Below are 22693 nucleotides of genomic sequence, written 5' to 3'. Positions count from 1 at the left end.
GCATTTGGAATGATGACGATGATGCACCAACTTCAAGCCGACTATGAGAAGCAAAACTTGAAGTAAAACTAGAAAAACGGGGATTACTCGTTTTTTCTTATATGCTCCTCGTCTTGTGGTTACATACAAATATTGGTCCTCTTCATGACTTCAAATTTGAATGAATAATTTGATGATTCTTCCTTTTTTATTACTATGAATATCTTGCATGGAAGTAGAAACAATAAGTGCTAATATAGAAGTTAAAGCATGTGTATTTGACACAAGAGTAGAAGGAAGATAAGAGAGTGTAGGTTTGTACTCGGTGCTAGTTTTGTTGATAGGATGGCTAGTCCCATATGGAGATTTCGTCCTTCTTGCAAAATCAATAATTTTGTGCACCAAATCCAAAGGGGAATAATCCATGTTACCTTCTAGTTGTTATTGGGCTCGGTGCATGAGAATCAAATCAAACTTGGCCCATGAAATCTCATAGTGTTTGTAGACACCATAGTAGTCAGATGTTTTTCGACCAGTGTTGGAATCTTGTAGAGCAAGTTGTGAAGCCCACTCCTACTTGGTTCTCAGCATAGGATGTTCTAGAGATTGAAGCGATGTGGGTGTTCAAAGTCACCTTCCCTCTGAAAGTTCTTGTTTTTTATGATGAACTTTCTCAATCAAGGGCCTAGGTTTTTTTAGAGAGTACCTATCTTTGATACCATGTAAAGAGATACTCAAACATAGAGTATAAACACAAGCATACAACAAAGCACATATTGATAATAGAACTCAATAGGATTACGGTAACTTAGAGACAATAAACACAAAAGTTGAATGAAGAATGAATAGATACAATCCTCACCAACCACATAAAATACGATACCCTCCTCGGCCTTAGCTGTCCCATAGGCGGTGCCAGAAAGTTTGTTGGAAAGCATCCGTGATGCTGTGCTCCGCCTAGTACCTGCTACGCGACGGCGCCCAATCCATATCCTCCTGCATCAGCACGTGTCTACCAATCCTAGCTGTGTACTCCAAGAACCTCAATGGTTTCATGGCGACCGCAGTGGCCGGCCATAGCCACTCTCCTGGATCCCACTCCAGCTCATCTAGTGGTCTGCCCTCCCAAATCCAGATGTGCTACTTTCGGAGCTCCTCTGAAAAAACATTGGGGTCTAGTCGCCATGTCTTTCCCTGAAGGCCTGTTGAGAAACCCTTCACCCTCAGTTTGCGTTTTTGCATTTTTGTGTTTTGCATTTAGGGTTTGCAGCCCCAAAAAGAGGTGCCATCCTAGACTGACTGTGCCTATTTATAGGCCACTCTCTCATTCATTCCTCATGGCTGATTCATTCAATCTGTCACCTCTTCTCTCCAGCCTCTTCACTACCCTCACACCCCCTTCAAGACATTGCGGTTCGTGGTTTGTGGTTGTCTTCATCATCTTCCTTGTGCTATGGCACCCTTGTTCCCTTGTATCACATTCACTCCATGATTCAAGTCTTCATCATTCCATTCATCAAAGTTTCTTCTCTCTTCTCTTCTCTTCTCCATGTTTGCCGAGTTCACTCCATGTTCCTTCCCGCCAATCCTACTGTCTCGCTGGTACGTCATCTTTTGACATGGTATCATAGCTGGATCTGCTCAAACAGTGGCAAAGTTCCTCCACTCCAGTGAAGGCAAAGACCGGTGGTGGGTTCGGCATCCACTTCTCTTCTTCTTTGGCTGCATCAAAATCTCATTTTTGCAGGTTTCAGGTGTTTTCAGCTTGCTGTCCACACCCCTTTTGCAGAGGACATCGCATCGCAGTCTCAACTGTCCCTTGCTGTTATCTATAGTCTAGCACCTGTTTCCAGCCTTCCACCCGCAGTTTGCAGGCAGCTGTTTATAGCAAAACAGCTGTTGTTGATCACTCTGCATTCAGAAAACAATCTCGTTTTTGCAGATTTCAGGTATTTCAGCTTGCTGCCCACATCCCAAATGCGGAGGACATCGCGGTCCAAGCTGCCCATTGCTCTCTATAACAGTTTGGCACCTGTTTCCAGCCTATCACACACAACATTGTTTGGAGCTGATTTCAGCATATTGTCTGCTGCACTTTTTTTCCCTGCGTTTTTAGTTTTTCTCTCTCTTGCAGGCTGTCCTACCTGTGTTTTTAGTCTTTCTCTCACCTACTGCCTACGTTTTTAGTATTTCTCTCTCCTACAGGCTGCGTTTTTAGTCTTTCTCTCTCCTGCTGCCTGTGCTGCCTACGTTTTTAGTATTTTTCTCTCCTCACCTGCGTTTTTCAAGTGGTTGCAACCTCTTATTGCTGGTCACATCCTCCTCCCACTGGTAGCTCACTTCCAGCCCTTTCACTATCCTCCCACCCCTTGAGGCGGACATTGCGGTTCATGCTTCACACTGCCCTCACACCCCTTGAGGCGGACATTGCAGTTCATGGTTCATGGTGGCTGACCTCTTCCTTCTTCAACAAGGCACACTGGTATCCATGGCTTCTTTACCAACAAATGACCAGACTACTGGGTACTCCTACTGTGGTATCACCAGGCACACCACCGATGCTTGCCAACTTCAACCTTTGCTCCCCACCCCCCCGGAGTATATGCGTCTTCCACCAGGCACTCCTTGTGCCACCTCTCCTTTTTGGGCTACAAAAAACGTTCTGCATCGGCTATCAGAGTACTATGCTCAAGGCAATAAGACACATCCGATGCGCACTAAGTCCTTTCGAGCACATGGAGGATCGATTGGCACTACGACCTCCTGGAGATCGTTGCAATGCCAACGGCAGTCTTCTCCTATCTATTTTCGGGTACAATGGTTACCACGACCCGCAGTTTTACAATCCGCTCCATCAAGAGACACCGTCTCCTCGTCAGTCTACTCCTTCGAGAGACACTGGCTACTCGACTCCTTTCTCTTCTTTGGCTACCCAGTCTGCTCCACTGAGAGACAGCGACTGTTGTCCACCTCTTGCTCATTTTGAGCCCCACCCTTCCCCACCCTCGACTACTCAAGTTCGAGAGGCTACCTCTAGGAGCTCTTTGGCACCCCAAATACGTTCTTTGGTACGACCGGCGGCACTTCCTTCGTTATCAGACATTTCGGAGTCCGTAATCCATGAGTTTTTGGATTCCCTATCTACTTTAGCGGAGGATTCAGAGGGAAATGTTATTTCTTTGCTCTCAAAGGAGGCATCTACTTCTTCTTCGACTTCAGCGGGGGCCCCTCCACCTCCCACCTTAAAGGGGAAACCTTCTCCACATGAAGTTCTTCACCTATCCTCTACTTTCTTGGGGTGGCTGTCTTCGACCAGTCATCTCTTCTACTAATACCCAAGATCTTCAAGTACCACCTAGATCGAGACCTCGTAGGTTCAGCCGCGACTTGGTGATGAGGCCTTTATATTCCTTCCAACATGGATGCACGGAGCCAGTGGCTTCTCTCCCGACAATGAATATACCACAGTAGGAGCACCCACCAGTAGTCTGGTCATTTGTTGGTAAAGAAGCCATGGATACCAGTGTGCCTTGCTGAAGAAAGAAGAGGTCAGCCACCATGAACCACGAACCGCAATGTCCGCCTCAAGGGGTGTGAGGGCAGTGTGAAGCATGAACCGCAATGTCCGCCTCAAGGGGTGTGAGGGCAGTGTGAAGCATGAACCGCAATGTCCGCCTCAAGGGGTGGGAGGATAGTGAAAGGGCTGGAAGTGAGCTGCCAGTGGGAGGAGAATGTGACCAGCAATAAGAGGTCGCAACCACTTGAAAAACGCAGGTGAGGAGAGAGAAATACTAAAAACGTAGGCAGCACAGGCAGCAGGAGAGAGAAAGACTAAAAACGCAGCCTGTAGGAGAGAGAAATACTAAAAACGTAGGCAGTAGGTGAGAGAAAGACTAAAAACGCAGGTAGGACAGCCTACAAGAGAGAGAAAAACTAAAAACGCAGGGAAAAAAAGCAGCAGCAGTCAATATGCTGAAATCAACTCCAAACAATGTTGTGTGTGATAGGCTGGAAACAGGTGCCAAACTGTTGTAGAGAGCAATGGGCAGCTTGGACCGCGATGTCCTCTGCATTTGGGATGTGGGCAGCAAGCTGAAATACCTGAAATCTGCAAAAAAGAGATTGTTTTCTGAATGGAGAATGATCAACAACAGTCGTTTTGCTATAAACAGCTGCAAACTACGGGTGGAAGGCTGGAAACAGGTGCTAGACTATAGATAACAGCAAGGGACAGCTGAGACTGCAATGCGATGTCCTCTGCAAAAGGGGTGTGGACAGCAAGCTGAAAACACCTGAAACCTGCAAAAACGAGATTTTGATGCAACCAAAGAAGAAGAGAAGTGGATGCTGAACCCACCACCAGTCTTTGCCTTCACTGGAGTGGAAGAACTTTGCCACTGTTTGAGCAGATCCAGCTATGATACCATGTCAAAAGATGACGTACCAGCGAGACAGTAGGGTTGGCGGGAAGGAACACGGAGTGAACTCGGCAAACATGGAGAAGAGAAGAGAAGAGAGAAGAAACTCTGATGAATGGAATGATGAAGACCTGAATCATGAAGTGAATGTGATACAAGGGAACAAGGGTGCCATAGCACAAGGAAGATGATGAAGACAACCACAAACCACGAACCGCAATGTCTTGAAGGGGTGTGAGGGTAGTGAAGAGGCTGGAGAGAAGAGGTGACGGACTGAATGAATCAGCCATGAGGAATGAATGAGAGAGTGGCCTATAAATAGGCACAGTCAGTCTAGGATGGCACCTCTTTTTGGGGCTGCAAACCCTAAACGCAAAACACAAAAATGCAAAAACGCAAACTGTGGGCGAAGAGTTTCTCAACAGGCCTTCAGGGGAAGACATGGCGACTGGACCCCAATGTTTTTTCAGAGGAGCTCCGAAAGTAGCACATCTGGATTTGGGAGGGCAGACCACTGGATGAGCTAGAGTGGGATCCAGGAGAGTGGCTATGGCCGGCAACTGCGGTCGCCATGAAACCATTGAGGTTCTTGGAGTACACAGCTAGGATTGGTAGACACGTGCTAATGCAGGAGGATATGGATTGGGCGCCGTCGCGTAGCAGGTATTGGGCGGAGCACAACATCACGGATGCTTTCCAACAAACTTTCTAGCAGCACGATGTTGGGTCAATGATCCCAAGCCTCCCTCTGACCAATGCCGGATAATGGTCGCCCATACCACCTTGGCCCAAAAGTCCCTGAAGCTGTACGACCCGGCCCAAAGAAAATTCCGCACTAGGTGGCGAAGCTGAGCAACATAGGACGAGGAGAAGCACCAACATGAGGGGATATACCAAGCCGTCACTAGGAGGACTTGGTTGACCACCAGGCCTCGGCCCACTAGGGAGAGGCGAGCAATCATAGTAACAGGGAACGACCGTCCCGAGGCCCCAGAACACGAGAACACTGTCCCGAAAGGATGGGCCGAATAGGGATACCAAAATGGGATGGGGACGTCCCCTGTCCCATCTCCAACAGCCGTCCCCCCGTCCCAGGCTGTCCCCTACCCCGTCCCCTTGTCACGTCTCCTGTTAGGGGACGTTTTTTACATGGTTTTTTTTTTTGGGAGTGGGTGTCTTTTAGGGGGGAGGTTTTTTTTATGTTCTTTGGTAGTATACATTCACCCACACATATTGTAACACGGGACCGGTTTTGGGGATAGGGATGGGAATAGGGACGGGCCCATTTTGTAACTTCCCGTCCCAATCCCATCCCCTGTTATCATGAGAGGGGGCTCTAACACGGGGATGGGATTGGGACGGGAAGTTACAAAATGGGCATCCCCTATTATTAACCCACACATCCATCCACCACATCACATGCATACATTTTCAAATGCTATTTATGTATGCCATTCCCTCCCGCGTCCCATTCCCCATCTCCATTCCTTGCTTTTAGCCGTCCTTCGTCCCCATCTCCGTTCCCATTCCCTGTTCGATGTTACTATGCGAGCAGTACTCCAATAGGTCAGCTTCCTCCGAATAGAATCGAGGACTGGTAGAACCTGCTGGGCGGAGGTGATGTCGAGTCCCACCTGGAACCATAGGTAGCGGACGGTCTACCCTCTACACACCCATCTAAATTCCAAGTGGACACCCCACTCCGTACTAGAGTCCGGGTTTGTAAGAAAACCAACCGACTTTCGCCAGTTGATTTTCGCTCCATCTCGAGAGCTAGTCTCACTCTCTCCAACATCAACTCACCGTCCTCTATGTAAAGTGTTGTATCATCTGCATACTCTGAGTCTAACAACTCCGTCTTCTCTCTCACTGGAAGTCAGAGGCTGCATAGCCCACTCGTGTGATCTGAGAAAGTGAGACATCGCCTTTGCAAAGAGTAGGAACAGATACGAGGCCGGTGGGCAACCTTGCCGTACTGATCTCTCTAGCCAAAACTCCTCCCCTCTCCTGCTGCCAGCTATGAGAACCCTACTAGTAGCCGATCTATAGAGTGCAGAGACCCCATGGATCCATGCTTGGGGGAAGCCCAACCTCTCCATAGTGCCCTTCAAAAAGTCCCAATCCACCCTGTCATAGGCTTTTTCAAAATCCAGGAGTAGTACAGCCAAACCTTGACCACTGTGCTGGGCCCACTCTGTCGTCTCAAAGAAGGTAAAGACATTGTCTAGGATGCTCCTATCTTGGACAAATCTTGTTTGTGTATCATGAATGATGTTTGGAAGCACGGGGCGGAGTCGCCTACCAATCATCTTTGCTAGTGCCTTATAGGCAACTGGCAACAGAGTGATCGATCTCCACTGGGATAGCTCCAACCGGTCTCCCCCTTTGGGGAGGAAACTGATAAGACCTGCCGATAAACTCCCTGTCATCTGACCTGAGCTGAAAATCTCCTGGAGAGCCAGCAGTAAGGGGTCCTTCACTACCTCCCAGAAGGCGGTGAAGAAAGCCTTGGAGAGGCCATCCTCTTCTGGGCATTTCTGCCCGTCCTGTGTGTGGAAAGCCTCCTCTAATTCCTTCTCTGTGAAGGGGACTAGAAGGGAGCATTCCATCTCCTCTATGACGATCCCAGACCTGTTATCTGCAATGCTTTCCTTTAGCTAAGGTTGTCTCCTGTTGGAAAAGGCGTCTGTAACAGTCTGTGGCAATCTCCATCACCTCGTTTGCGCTAGAGCGAATCCTCCCATACTGATCTCGAAGTCTGCGTATCTACTCTCCTGAGGTGCGGGGCTGGTGTGCCTAAAAGAACTCCTTGCACATCGTGTCCCCCTTCTGCACCGCCCAGAAGGCTGCTGAGGTGTAGAATGAGAACTCTGAGTGGCTATCCTCTAGGCCGGCAATGGTTGCTCGTGCGCACACCTCCTGTGCGTGGAGGATGGGATCCCCTAGTGTCTCCTGTAATAATCTCTGCATAGCTACTAGGTCTCTCCAGAGTGCTCTCTCCTCTTCCCAACACTGCTAGCTGGCGTGTAGGGCTGCCTCCTGGTATATACTGCTTGACTCAGCTAGGACCTCCGTAACCTCCTCTGCGATCTGGTCCCTCCTGCTCCACTCCCTAGTCCAAGTCTGTTCAATCTGTCTCTTCACCTCCTCTCCTGTAGATCGAGTCAAGGGTCCAACAGGATTGTGTACCTAGGGAAGATGCTAGGGGATCAAGTGTCAGGAGGATTGGGCAGTAGTCGGTGGGCAGTAGTCGGATAGAGTGGTGCTAGCCAACTGCCCTATCTGGCCGTTGCGAGAGCATCCCCACTCTCCCACATAGAACCTATCCAAACACTCCTGTGGAAACCTGGGTCTCTCCAAACATTGCGAGCTCCTACTGCCAATAGGAAGAGCTCCCATGCCTCCTGCTTCTCTCCAACCATGCCCTGGTAGTTTTTTCCTCTACCCTGCTGGTCCTCTAAGGCCTCCAGGTTGTTGAAGTCTCCTCCAACAATCTAGGATTCCACCTTTGGGAGTCCTGCTGCAATCTCCACCCAGAACCTGCTGCGTGCCTTGACCTCAATGGGAGCATAGACATTGAGGACTCCAATGCACGAGTCCCCAATATCCAACTTGATCCATAGAACACTCCTAGCCACAATCGCCCCATGATCCCATGCGCAGGCGGTAAGGCTCGGGCAAGTAGAGGTGCATACGCATCCACTCCTACCGTGGGCACTGATGGCGTACTCCCAGTAGGTGTGTGACTTGCCTAGGAGAACCTTCCCTACCTGATGGGTCTGGGCGGGGGTGAGCTTGTGCTCCTACAGAAGTAGGATGTCTATCCGTCCTACAAGTACCGACTGCAACTCCTGCCGAACAATCAACTTCCTCAAACCATGTGCCCCACTGTAGTGGAGGCTATTCACATTCCAGGATGCAAGGTGTAGGCTCATGGGGAAACCTGTGACTGACTGAACATGCATCTGTTCAGTGTGGAAGCTGTTGATGAGGAGGAAAAACTATGGGGCATGCAAGTACGCTTTGCTGCAGGCCTAGATGGCGAACTCCAATCCCCCATGTTGACCCTCGGGCGGACCATAGGGGTGATAGATGTTCCAGGTGGTACTACCAATGCGTCTATCAGCCATGCTGAGAGTCGTGACTCTATACATTGGTAGAACGGGCCGCCTGTGCCAGGGGCCACTCAATCACATCCCTGGGAGCTCTCCACTGTGGAGGGGCTCGAAAGATAATGCTCAAGTGTGGGATCTCGGCACCAACCCACCAGTTAATGTCCATCATGCAACCAGGCCACTGCTGTGCAAACAGTGCAAGTTCTTCTTCTCCCATCCACTGGGAGATGTGGTCTGCCATCTGACTCTTCACCTCCTCTATCTGTTTCATCGTCCAATCCCTTGAGTGAGAGGACTGAAGGAAAAAAGTATAGTTTGGTCCATTCGATGGTGCTAGTAGATGGAGCTTGCCCTCCTTGACTTACGAACCACGAAGATCCCCACCTCTAGAGGTAGTGGAAACTCTACGCGCTCCACAACTCTCAGGTAGGACCACGGGCCACTGCGGAATAACTCTTGTGGTAACAGCTACGCCTGTCTCAGGAAAGTGTGGGAGGGGGAAGACTACTAGTGTGAGGAGGATGTAGGCGCGTGTGGCTCATTACCTCTTGTGGGAGGAGGGGGGGTGGGTCTTGGGGGGATCACCTGAACTGGGTCAAATCAAGGGGGGTGCTCGGCAGGGGAGGTGGTGGGTGTGGAGGCTGTGGGATCTCAGGTGAGGTAGTATGTGGCATAGGTGGTGGATGTGGGGGATTGCGTTCCTGCCGGGTGGAGCGGGTTGTAGAGTGCTCTGCTAAGGGGGCATCGCTTGCCCTCTTGCTCCTTGCTGTGGAGGCTGCGTCTGAGGAGCTGGCTACAGCCCCCCTGCCATCTCTCTCTCTATCGTCTTTGGACCCGTATGAAGCCATCAACGTCCATCTGCAGGCCTGTCGACAGAGCCGCCTTGGCTCTGAAATGCGTGCAATTTGTTGCATGATGCCCAAAGTCGTGGCAACGTAGGCACTGCCCTAGTTGCCTAGTCACAATAACCTGCTGCCTAAAGGAGTGACCTCCTACCTCAATCTCCAGGAACTTTGGTATACTCTTTGTGTCTTTCACGGCCACTCGTACCTTTGGGACTCCTGCAGCTGTCACTGCATCCGCGAAGGAGGCAGGAAGAACTGTGCCGAAGAGCTGTCCAAAGTCCACTAACTGGTGGTACTCTACCGCCAGTCCAGGGAAAAGTAAAGTGACTGGATGTCTGAGAAATCTGTTACGGAGCGCAAATGTCTCCACTGTGAAGCTGCTATACCAAGAAACCATGTAAATGACCCCCTTTGTGGAGGCATAGTGTGCGCTCTCCACTAACTTACGAGCTGCATCCGTAGAGATGAGTCGAACCATGAAGATCCCTTGGCCCATGAGGACTGACTCCGTGATTTATGCTGTGCCAATGCGCAATGTGGAGTGGAGCCAATCCCGCAGCTGGGCCCTCGATGGGGAGTGTCCAACGACTTGACCAAAGATCATTGTTTCTTTTAACTCCTCGATGGGGAGTGTCCAACGACTTGACCAAAGATCGTCGTTTCTTTTAACTCCAGCTCTGTGGCTTGGACGGCTAAGAGTTGTTCCTCAGAGTGGATGATGCACAAGGTATTTGACTTGGGGGCACTCACAAAATGCACCGGCGTCTGACCAGAGGTTTCCATTGCACGTCTATGCTGAGAACCTACCTATCACACTGTTGTGCTATCGAGGGGGAGTTGCTATAAGGGGAGGGAGCAATTGGAGGGGGGGATCGATGGAAAAGAAGGGAAGAGAAGGGGAAAGTTGCTGTTTTTCCAAAACAGGTGGTGTGTCTGCCTGGCCGGGCCTCAAGGCGGAGGAGGCGGGGTTAGCGGGGGGGAAGGGGGGGTTTGGGTGGGTGGCAGTTGGCAGGGCGGGCGCACCATTGGGTCACAAGTAGGGCGGTGTCACCAGGTGGGGGTGACAGGCAGGGGGCAATGGGCCATAGGCGGGGCCACCAGCGGGGGCGACGGCCAAGGGTTGAGGGTGACGAGCAAGGCGAGCGCCACCAAGCCGCAGGTGGAGGGTGATAGGTAAGGAGCGGGGCGACGAGGCCACAGGCGGGGGACACAGGCGGGGCCACAAGCGGAGGGAGGGGGAGCCATAGGTGATGGCGACAACAAGGGTGGGCGTGAAGAGACCGTCGAGGGTGGAGTAGCAAGCGACGCGATGGGCAAGAGGATTTTTACTAGTGAAGTTTCTTCACATAACAAGCCTTCTTTAACCTGTATACTTTGCCATTTGATAAGGAGAAGCCAGAGGCTGCTCAACATAGATCTCCTCCTTGGAGTCTCCATTAAGGAATGTAGATGTCACATTAAGCTAATAAACCAGCCATCTCCTTATTAAGCTAAAAATGTATTAGCTTTACTTAAACAGCCCCAAAACTTGCTTAATTAATGAAGAAACCTAGTTTATTTAAAAGAAGTGTGATCCTAAGAGAGTTTCTGTGTTCCATAAGCACAAACCCACTTGGGAGGGCCCAAACTTTCTATAAATACGTATGCCGCCCTCCATCTAGCCCTTAATCTCGTTTTTTTAGATTTCAGGTGTTTCAACTTACTACCTACACCCCGTTCGCGGAGGACATCTCAATTGAAGCTGTCCATTGCTATCTACATCAGTTGGTGTCTAATTTCCAGTCTTCTTCTCACAGTTTGGAGCTGATCCTAGCCAGGGTGACTGCTGTTCCTGCACAGACCTGCTGCCGTACTGCCTGCGACATCATTTGCAGCCTGCGTTTGGCAGTTTTCTCTCTCCTCAAGCTGTCACCTAGCTTCTGCAGACTGTCTAGCTTGCGTTTGGCAGTTTTCTCTCTCCTGCAGGCTGTCCTACCTGCGTTTTTAGTCTTTCTCTCTCCTGCAATCTGCATTTTTAGTCTTTCTCTCTCCTATAGGCTGTCTTGCGCACGTTTTTAGTCTTTCTCTCTCCTGCTGCCTGCGGTTCAGTCTTACTTATTACAGTAGTTAAAAACCTCTATAAAATTGAGCAAAAGAGTGCTCGAATCAGTCCCATAGCATTCCAATACATTAGCATAACATCCCCAGCTAATCCGGCATCAAATAGACATCCCAGGAAGCATAAGTGACCTCCAAACAATGAATGAAGTGATGTCCTCAATTGTATGACAAAAAACTATCACAAATTATGAATCAATGGATGATCCCAAGATCTTTAACTAATGCCCAAAACTCATGCCAAAGATATCGAGGAAGATTCCCAAGATGGCTAAGAGTTGGGAGGAGTACTAGGAGCTGGAGGATGGGATAGATTGATTAGGAAGAAGGGGGCAGCAAACAAGCACAAATCACACTGATGTTGCTACTCCTGTTGGTGGTATTAAGGCCTTGGGAGCACTCTTAGGTGCTCAAAAAAATGGAGTGATCACCTAAAACAAGTTGCAAAAAGGTTCGACATCCGAAGGTTGCCTTGCTGCGATTCCAGATCAGTTCAGAGTACGACACACTCTCCAACTCATTACCCCTGCCCTGATCCTTGAGATAGAAGAGTTCGAGGTTCAATATTCATTCACTGCATAGTGTGTTTACAGCATGAGCATTGTATATTCAACAGCTATATCACTTCAATTATTTTATGTCTTCATTGTTTCTGAGTTACCCTAACCCTAACTGTGTTCTTTTATCAGTCTATGCTTTGTCGTATGATTGTTATTTGTGTTTCTGTGTCAGAGTATTTCTTTACATGGTATCAGAGCCTGGTACTCTGTGAGAAACCTAGGCCTTTGATCTGAAAGCTCTCTGCAAGAAGCAAGAACAACAGTAGGTTCAAATAACTTTGAACACATCAACACCAATTCAGTCTCTAGAACAACCTATGCCAAGAACCGAGTGAGAGTGGGCAGAACAACTTGCTCCACAAAGTTCCCACATGGTGGAAGACACACGTGACAACACGGAAGAAAGGCTATACAAGCTTTCCACTAAAGAATATCATGTGATCATGGACCTTAAACAAAAGAAGATTGAGGAGCTCAATCGAAAGATTGCCCTTTAGGAGAAGCTACTCAATGAAGGTATGCATGAACTTCTCTCTTCAGATGTTGCGCATAAATTTGATGATATTGCAGGGATGTCGAGATCTCCCTCAGGGATGGGCCCCCCTGTTGGAGAAAGAGATCTAGAGTATATTCCATTCTTACATCCTCTTTCATCCACTCCGATGCAAGGTACTTTAGATTCATCTTTTGTTCCTTTTTCTTTTACCTCTTCTATTTTACAATATATTGATAGAAATCATGAGAAAGATAGAGTACAATCTGCTGACTACGGAAAAGGTTCTCTTGAGGACCAATTCTTGTATGTTAACACATGTAGGGATTATAAGAAAAAGCCAGGTACCTCTTCTTCTACCCTTTCTTCTTTTCAGTTTACTTCTCAAAATCAAAATAAATTTGGTGTTCCTATTTCTACATTGCATAGTGCATCATCATTATCCTCATTTCATTTTCAATCATTAAATGATAAAAATGAACAAAATGCATTTGCATCTTTCACACCACAAATTCAAATCCCACCACATTCTTTTGTTGCTTCTTCATTCCTTTTACAACATTTGCATTCCCCTATCAAACACCTCATGTTGCACATCACACCACACCGGGGGGTTATGGAAACATAGGCACCGCCTTTAGGACCTCATCCTTTCCTCCACCATCGGGTGGTGTTCCACCTACTTCTTACACACTTTCGGAATCATTTGAACTTGGGTATCCCCCCCAATCTCTTCCGAGTGTGGATTAGTTGGTACCACAGCTTGCCTCTATAGCATTACCTAGTGGACCTCTTGGTCATGCTGCTGGCCCCAGCCTAGGGCTTTCGTGTCCCAGTGCCTGCACCTCCATCGGCACCTTATGGAAACATTCATGTTCCAATGCCTCAGCATCAATGGGCACTCACTGGGCAATCCTAGCCTATTTCTGCCTACCCACCTTTTCCCCCTCATTCTTCCTATTAGACACACCCAGCCTATTTCTGCCTACCCACCTTTTCCCCCTCATCAAACGGCACTCACTGGACACTCCTAGCCTATTTCTATCTACCCACCTTTCCCCCCTCCTAGCCTATTTCTACATACCCACCTTTTCCCCCTCATTCTTCCTATTAGACACACCCACCACCACCATCTTACCCTCCACCTCCATCTTATCCCACTTTCCCGACACCTCATGGTTCCAACTCATCTTCTGCCAAGCATACTTTCAATGATAAGACTCGTTTTAACGTGTCAAACTTTACCACTTGGTCAAATTGATGAGACATGTCCTTGACTCCCAGAACCTGTGGGATCTTGTTTGCAGGGGTTGGAACCCCAATCCAATCCCGCACTTGTTTCATATGAGGTTGTACGCTCATGGAAGGCTAGGAATGCATCCGCTATTGTTGAGCTGATGTAGGGCTTATTGCCTGAGTTTCATTCTCAGCTTCAGCATTTTGACTTTTTGTTAGAGCGATGGGTACTCTTGACTGATCACTATGCGGCTTGGGATAGGACCCGTCGTATAAATCTTGACCATGAGCTCTAACTCTTTAAAATCACTGACCGGAATGACTTGAAAGTCAAGTTGGCTAAGTATCGGCGACTTCTTGCCGAAGTCTCCACTACAGGGACTCCCAAGTCCTCTGAGGATCACGTCACATTGTTTCTGAACAAACTTCCCAGGAAATACTTCAATTTTGTGGAAGGTATAGTGTCAAAACCTACCGTGCCTACTTTCTATGAATTTGAGTATCAACTGCTGTTGCATTACATACGGTTGTTCGATCAATTTCATTTGACCAGAGGAGGTTCTTGTTGCTCATTCTCAGAAGGGGCAACAAGGGAAGGGCAAACAAAATCAAACCTCCACTCAAAATCAAAAACAAAATCAATTCAAGGAATTACAAGGCAACTCTCAATCACAACTCAAACAAGGATGGCAGAATGTACGTCCCTCAGTCGGCGGCAACCCCCAACAGGGGAGACAGGATGATGGCGAGGGGCAGTTTAAAGGTCAGACTCATACTGCCACCACTCAGCCATCTTGGTCAACAACGTTCTCAACTCCAAAGGGCTTGTCTGACTGGTCTACAGAGACCCACATGGTCTCCATAGAGACATTAGATGTGAGTCTCGTCCACATCTGTGAGTTGCCTCCCGATGAGGTTACCACACAGGCCCACTCGTCATATCCGAGCACTTCAGCTCCTGTTTGGATTGTGAACAATAGAGCTACACATCATATCCTATAGAGGACATTTTTCGTACCCGAGCCCTTGTAGCTGGGCGGATCCACGTAGGAAACAACTCCTTGGTCAAGATTCAGGCTCAAGGTAGTGTCAGTTTTGCTACTGACAAGGGTTCGGATCTAGCTTCGCTGGACAATGTATACCATGTCCCCCAACTTGGGGTGAACTTGTTATCTATTCAGTAGCTTTGCCAATTGGGGCGAGCAGTTTTCTTTATAGCGACCACAGTTGAGATCCTTGACCCTCAAACTGGTTTAATGATTGCTCACGGTGAGGCACAGCCTAATGGCCTTTACCACATGACACTTTCTGACCGAGCCGACAGTCGAGGGCTCTGTGTTCCATAGTTTCCAGGCATTAGCCACATCTCGGAAGCCTACGAACAATGAGTGTCTTTGGCACTTTCTCTTAGGGCATATTGCTTATGACTCTCTTTATGAGTTATCCTGCCGTCAATTGGTTGAGGGCCTTCCCTGCCCAAAACTAGCTCGCGATGTCTGTAAAGCTTGTTAGCTCGGAAAGCAGCACCGTACCCCATTTCCTCAGCAATCCACACATCGTGCTGAGGAGCCTCTTAGATTGATTCATGTTAATCTTTGTGGGCTGACATCCAACCACTGCCGCCTTGAATGGCGCGTTGTACATCTTTTTGATAGTGGATAATCATTCTAGATACATGTGGGTGTACTTTCTCAAGCATAAGTCCGATGCTTTCACCTATTTTTCTGCTTGGGTGCTGCTGGTTCATAACCAGATTGGTCGTTGTGTTGGTTGCATGAGTGATAGCGGTGGTAAGTTTATCTTCCACGAGTTTTTGAGTTTCTACTGAAGCATGGCATCTCTCTCCAGCTCATCTCTACTAACTCCCCCTCTCAGAATGGAGTCGTAGAGCATAGGAACCGGACATTTATGAAAATGACACACTCTATGCTGTTCACAGTAGAGCTTCCTTAACGCCTTTGGGTTGAGACTGTTAACACTTTGGTGTACATCCTCAACCGGTGACTGATTGTGGCTCTTCCTAAGAAGGCCTCATATGACACATTTTTTGGCTCTTGGCTTGTTATTTCCCACTTCAGAGTCTTCGGGTTCCACACATACACACACACACACACACACACACACACACACACACACACTTGATGATAAGATAGGACAGCCCTTAGATGCACATACCTATCGTTTTGTTATAGGAAAACTTCTTTGGTTAATTCACACTAGGCCAGATTTAGCTTACTCAGTTAGCATACTTAGTCAGTATTTCACAACACATAGGATGTCACATTGGATTGCATGTGTTCGTATGTTGCGATATTTATGGTGTAGTTATTCTTATGGCCTAATGTATGGTTCTGGTTTATGTTTGCAGAGGTACACTGATTCTGATTGGGCGGGAGATCCCGACGCCCAACGTTCTCATGGCGGCTATCTCTTTACCTTGGGCACGGCTCCCATTTCTTGGTCCAGCCATAAGCAGGAGATATCGGTGGCTTCCACGACCGAGGTTGAGTATCGGGCTCTCTTCGATGGCACCATCGAGATCATCTAGCTGAGGAGTTTACCAGCGGCACTTCATTTTCCATGCGACTCTCCCACCGTTGTCTACTACGACAACAAGAGTGCCATTGCCCTTGCGGGCAATCTAATCATTTCTCCACGCATGCAACATGTGGGAGTCCACTTTCAGTTATCCAAAGAGCAAGTTGAGGCACCATCTGCCTAGAGTTTGTGTTTACATCCGATAATTTTGCAAATATTTTGACCAAAACAGTCAACCGGCCCATTCTTTAGTACCTGTTACCCAGGATCGGTTTGGGTACACCCTCCCCTACTTCTTCAGCTTGACAGGGAGAGGGTGCTTCCCTCTTGCTTTCCCTTTCAGTTTGAGAGGGGGCGGCTTCTACTCTTGATAGTGACAGTGTACCTTTGCCCAAGGATAGGAAAGCTATCCCTAACAAATGGGTTTACAAGGTGAAATGTATTAATGGAAAGCCCAAGTACAAGGCACATTTGGTTGCTAAGGGCTATACACAAAAGGAAGGCATAGACTTCTAGGAGGTTTTTTCACCAGTGGTGAAGATGACTACACTCTATGTCTTGTTTGCTCTCATTGCATCCTTGGATTTAGAGTTGGATTAGATGGATGTGAAGATGCTTTTCTTCATGGTGACTTGGATGAAGAGCTGTACATGAAACAACCCAAAAGATTTTGCTATTCCAAGGAAAGAGCATTTAGTTTGTAAGCTGAAACGCAGCTTATATGGGCTAAAACAAGCCCCTAGATAGTGGTATAAAAAGTTTGATACTTTTATGCTCAGTAATGGATTTAAATGTAGTCATGCAATTCACTGCTTATACACTAAAAAGAATGATGATGGAAGCCTTATTTTGCTGGTCTTATATGTGAATGACATGCTAATTGCAAGAAAGCATGAGTACTTTAAATGCTCTTAAAAGATAGCTGAGTTCAACTTTCTCAATGAAAGATTTGGGACAGCTGAACACATTTTAGACATGCGCATTAAAAGAGATAGAGGGTTGCACTTGTTGTTTCTCTCACACGACAAGACATCAGCAAAGTACTTGACAAATTTAATATAGCTGATGCTAAGCCTCTTGGTATGCCTTTACTGCTACATACAAAGCTTAGCAAAGCTGATTGCCCAAAAAATGATGCAACAGCTAGTGCTATGAAGGGCATACCTTATGCATCACCTTGTGGTTCTTTGATGTATACCATGGTTGCAACCGAACTAACATTGCTCATGCAATGGAAGTTGTTACTAGATTCATGTCTAACCCTAGCAAGCCACATTGGGAAGCAGTGAAATATATATTTAGATACTTAAAAGGTACACAGGAAGTGTATATGCTATGGAAAGGGTACACTAGAGTTATAGGGATTCTATGATTCGCTCTTCTCCTATAGGCTCTTATGGTTGTTAGCCTCAAGAAGCTCCAATATCTTGCTTGAGCCTAGCCTAGAACACCAATCAATACTTAAACTTCATCCTTTACATCCTTAGCACTTGAGAATATGCACTACAACAAAAAGGCCTCTTAGACACACTTTTAGACGCGATTTTTGAATATAGAGAAAATCTTACGGGTGCGTCTATCCGCCCATCTATTTGCGCGTCTACAGTTTCGTGTCTATAGGGATTGGAACAAAAAAATGATCGAGATTTTGTCCTCTTCTAAGTCATGAAGGCTATGATATGCCCTAGATAGTCCAATGCTCAGCTGTAGAAACTAGCACCACTCTGATCCTACTCATTTGTATTCTCTTGCCCAACCTACTCGTATAGCCAAAGAAGGGCACATCCTGAGGCATCTCTACAAATGAATCTCTCCATACCTGCTCCCTAAGATCCCACTGAAGTCTCTGTAGCGGCCTCCTCGTATATGCCCAATGTTTCCATCAATCTTCCATACAAGTCTGAGGGTCTCAGTCTAAGTACCAAGTCCTATCACAATGACCCACAACTCTAATCCTTTGTCAAGAGCATCCTGTGAACTCTAATTGATCCAGATTCTCTCGCCTAAGTCTACTATTCATCTCTACTGAAAAAGTAAACACACTATCTTCACTAGTGACTACCACTGTAAGAAGGATCTCTCCTCCGGTAAAGAGCCCTATCCATGTCAGATCTGTCATTGTCTCATTTCTCCATTCAAGGGGTACCACCTCCCTGATGCTCTCCATTATGACTCTGGCTCCCCTAATACCTCAAAGTCTTTGTCTTTGTATATGGGCTGGCAGCTCTAGAAAGGCAAACCATTCCCCCATTATAGAAGCTACCTGTGCACTAAAACCCCTCTGAAGGATACTCTATCAAGAGGATTCTTCCCTTGATGAGAATATCAAGAGAAGAGTACATGTCCGATGATGAGAGAAAATGATATTCTTCTCTTGGTGCTTACAGGATCTTGGTTCTTCATACCACTTTATCATTATATCCATTTGCATCTTGATAAACATGACTGTAAAAGGGCACCTAAGACAAGTGAATAATTCCTCTACAAGGGCACTGTCCAATTAGCCCCATTGCATGACATTTTTCTAAAGCATAACATTTTGCGTTACCCCATGCATTGGTCCATTCTTGTAAATATACATCTATACATATTTATTCCTTTTCCTTCATCTAGAGAGTGATCAACTTGTATCCACCATATTTGTGGCAACTCACATGGCAAGTCTCTATGTCAATATTCCCTCTGTGGCAACATATGGCACATACTCCCATATTTTCTTCATCATCAACACCCATACTTGGGGTCACTTTTTTTTTGTGATGTTGGATTTTACTATCCCTTATTCTTTCCCATAGGCACAAATGCTTGATAGGACACAAATAAACAATCAAAGAAATCCAAAACAAAAAGTTCAAAGCAGTTTCATTGCTTGTACAGGTCCTAGTAGGCCAGTAGGCAAGAGCACCTTGTGTCCAATGCCTTAGTCTCTTTGGAGTGACCAATTGGGCTCCTCTTGAGGTAAGATAGTCATCGCCTTTGCGGTCTTGGTAGACCACTGTCTAGCCAATATGCACCCTTTGTCCAATGCCCTAGCTACTTTGGGATGCAATGCCTCAAGATATTATGGATTGAACTATGCTTTGCAATCCCTTGTAGGTTCTAATTTTAGGCCTAAAAGGAAGCGTTAAGCTAAGAAATGCATTACAAAATTAAACCATTCAACTAGTTATCTAAAACGGCCCCAAAACATGTTATTACCAAGCTTTCCTAGATAGTATCTATGTCCCATAAGCCAAACCCAAAATTCCGGAGAATCCAAATAGCTATAAATAGAAGGGTGCCCTTCTACTCAACCCATCCTTGTTTTGCAAATTTCTCCACCAGTTGGTGTCATCATCCCATTGTTGTCCACAATCCTCCATTGGTGGATATCTCAGTTCATTGTGCAGCCAGCCATTGGCCAAATCATGTCTACCAAACCTAATACCTGTGTACGCTTTGTTACAACTTGTGACCTATTCAAGTCCATCTTGAGCATCTATAGTAGTTGCCAACCTCTATGGGCTATGTTTTGCAGTGCACATCACTCCTAGGAAGCTGACATTACAAAGTGGGCAGCAATCTGCTTTTAACATACTACTACTGCCTACATCATTCTACCCCTCTTCTATTCATTGCCCATCTTCCAAAGGCTGCCTACTGTGTTTCAGTATCCATTCAAAGTACACACTCTCCATCTCATCCTTGCATTGATCCATTATGAGACACAAGAGTTCAACATTTTGTATTCACTCTTGCATAGTGTGTTTATTCATTATCCATTCTTCAATGTTCACTATCCCTAAGTTAGTCTTCATCTCTGTGTTCTTCCATTATCACTTTGTGTTTTGCCATACACTTGTGCTATCTTTGGTGCTCAAGTACTTCTTTACACACGTGACATATAGTGTAATCAAGAACAAATGAAGTGAATCCACAATAGCCTCAAGTAAGTCTTTAGAAGAGCACTTGCTCTGATACCATGTGAAGATATGCCATGCTTTGCACAAAGAAAACACAAAACGTCCGAACATGACTAAAACACAATAATTGGAACCAAAATGCAAAATAGAAAAGAAAGAGAACTCTAAAGTAAATGAATGAATGTGCAAGATTCTCACAACAATCAATGATTCTCATGAGAGCAGGCTAAGGGAGTAGTCAAAGGGTCACATCCCCCTAAGATGGATCCCGAGGGCTATAACCACCAATGAGAGTTGAGATAATGCTGAAAATGGAAGGGCCACAAGATGGAAACCAAAATGATGCAGTCTAGAAGGCTGGAACTGATAAAGCAGCAATAAACTGCTTGGTGAAGAGTGCAATTGGTCACATCCCCCTAAGACGGATCCCGAGGGCTATAACCACCAATGAGAGCTGAGATAATGCTGAAAATGGAAGGGCCACAAGATGGAAACCAAAATGATGCAGTCTAGAAGGCTGGAACTGATAAAGCAGCAATAAACTGCTTGGTGAAGAGTGCAATTGGTCACATGCTGCAGCAGGCAGCTGGAACAGTTGGAAGAGTGATGTTGGATATTGGCAGCCTGCAAAGAACACAAAACGTAGCCTGAAAATTGATTGAGCTCACCAAGACGTTGCTACTATGCTTCATCTTGCTTACAATACCCTTCAACAATTATAGCAAGGGTTCAACAATTTTAGCATGATCCTTGATAAACTACCAATCCAATGAAACCCAAGAAAGATTGATTATAGACCTTGACTACTCCCTTCAGTCAATGAGGTCTTTCATGAAGATTCTCATTTATCTCCAAAAAATATTCGCTTCATGTTGCCTATGCTGTGGATAGTTTGCAGAACTCATCTAATCCCTGACACCTGTCCATCGCCTGTTTGCTTTGCTTAGCCTAGCTGAGCTGGCTGAACACTTGTTTTACACCAGAGTGGGTTATGTAAATATTTCAAGAACTATAACATATTATTTTTTAGCATTAAAGAATGGCAAGAACACAGAAGCTTCAGATGTTCTTCTCGAGAGAATGAAAGGCTCAAACAAACTTCTTGCTCAAAAAGTTACCTGCATCAAGTCAGAATGGGTGAAGAGGCAGAGGGAGACGGCTGTGGCAGCAGAGGAATGGATTGCAAAGTTGACCCCACCATCTCGAGACGTGGCGCCCAATGGAGAGGGTGAGCCTCTGCACTTCCTCTTGAAGAGACCGCCACTCTCTTCCTCCTCCCCAACGCACGGGCTCTCCTTCTCCGTCTTTACGGCTGCCGTTCGCCAATTAGCTGATCCACTCCGCCCTGCTGGTGATCTTTTGATTCCTGCTGCTCCTCCAAGAGACAATGACACAACGCGCCTCACATCATTCTTCCCCAAGTTTATTACTGCGGCGCAGCTGTGGTGGTGATCTGTGCCAGAGAAAGGATGGTGAAGACGAACCGATGAGCCGCAGAGACTAGTTCCCTCCATAATTCTCTCCAGAGAGCATCAACAAATCACTTGTTCTGTGTCTGCCACCCACATTGACGGGGTCTGGAAACACACATTCACAGACAGAGAGAGAGAGAGAGAGAGAGTGTGTGTGTGTGTGTGTGTGTGTTATATTAGCTCACGGGTAGCGGCTCACGACAAACCCATGCAGGGGCAGATGATCATGCTGATAATGATGTGTTCCTGGAGCCTCGAGAGGTGGTTGAAGTGTAGCTACAAAATGTTGGGCCAATATCTCACACAATGCAATAAAATAATTGGGATTCTCGTAAAAAGTTTCTCAGATTTTCAAGGAAACTATCCAGATTTCAATAATCATCTAGGTAGGCACGTGCAACTGAAGCAAACAATTTGTAAACTCGTCTTAATCAAACTAATTGGATGGATAATATCGAGCCTTCCCCTGTCACTTGCTTGAGTTTATTCTAATGTCGATACTTGTTAAAAGGGACAAGTTGGAATGTTGACACATGAAAATAGGTTGGAATTTATCATATATACATATATGTAAAGTAGTATATACTTTTTCGACAATGCAATTTTAAAAGAAATATCAAGGTCTCACCACAAATTTTGTCAGCTAAAGTGTCCATCTCAACTTAACCACGTTTTTTCACTTTTAACCAAAAAAAAAATCCACAACACATGTTAGAAATTAAGTTTTTTTAAAGATTGATCAAGGCACCATCAGGCTAGAAGCATAGGCCCACCAATGGGGGGTATCATGGCAACAAGAAGACCTTGAAAGTCAGGGATAAAGAGAAATTGACCATTGTTAACCCTTCATATCAACTCTGCACTACCAAATTAGTGTCTGCAATATGGAAATCCTTCCTGGAAGTGGTGAGTAGGAGGCAATCAACTCCACAAAAAAGGCTCCTATGTAGAGATTGCACTATCAACTAGCCCTCCATTACTATGGAAATAAATATAAGAGATGATTAAGAGAGTGGCAAATATGATTATAATAGAGAA

The 22693-nt window shown here is 46.4% G+C and overlaps 1 protein-coding gene across 1 annotated transcript in view; it reads right to left on the bottom strand.

The window, feature by feature from the left end:
* The window catches only part of ISA1 (isoamylase 1), a 223980-nt gene extending 202090 nt beyond the window's left edge, over positions 1 to 21890 (bottom strand). The window contains exon 1 of the mRNA XM_087680237.1: positions 21302 to 21890. Within this exon, the coding sequence (XP_087536363.1) occupies positions 21302 to 21697 (396 nt within the window). The 5' untranslated portion in view covers positions 21698 to 21890. The remainder of the gene's footprint in view (positions 1 to 21301) is intronic.
* Between the last annotated feature and the right edge of the window lie 803 nt (positions 21891 to 22693).

Source organism: Lygodium microphyllum, chromosome 1 (genome assembly GCF_053477565.2).
Source record: "Lygodium microphyllum isolate KBCC chromosome 1, Lygodium_microphyllum_v1.1.10, whole genome shotgun sequence".
Lineage (NCBI taxonomy): Eukaryota > Viridiplantae > Streptophyta > Polypodiopsida > Schizaeales > Lygodiaceae > Lygodium > Lygodium microphyllum.
The sequence above is the reverse complement of the archived record's forward strand: the minus strand, read 5'-3'. Positions and strand labels throughout refer to the sequence as shown.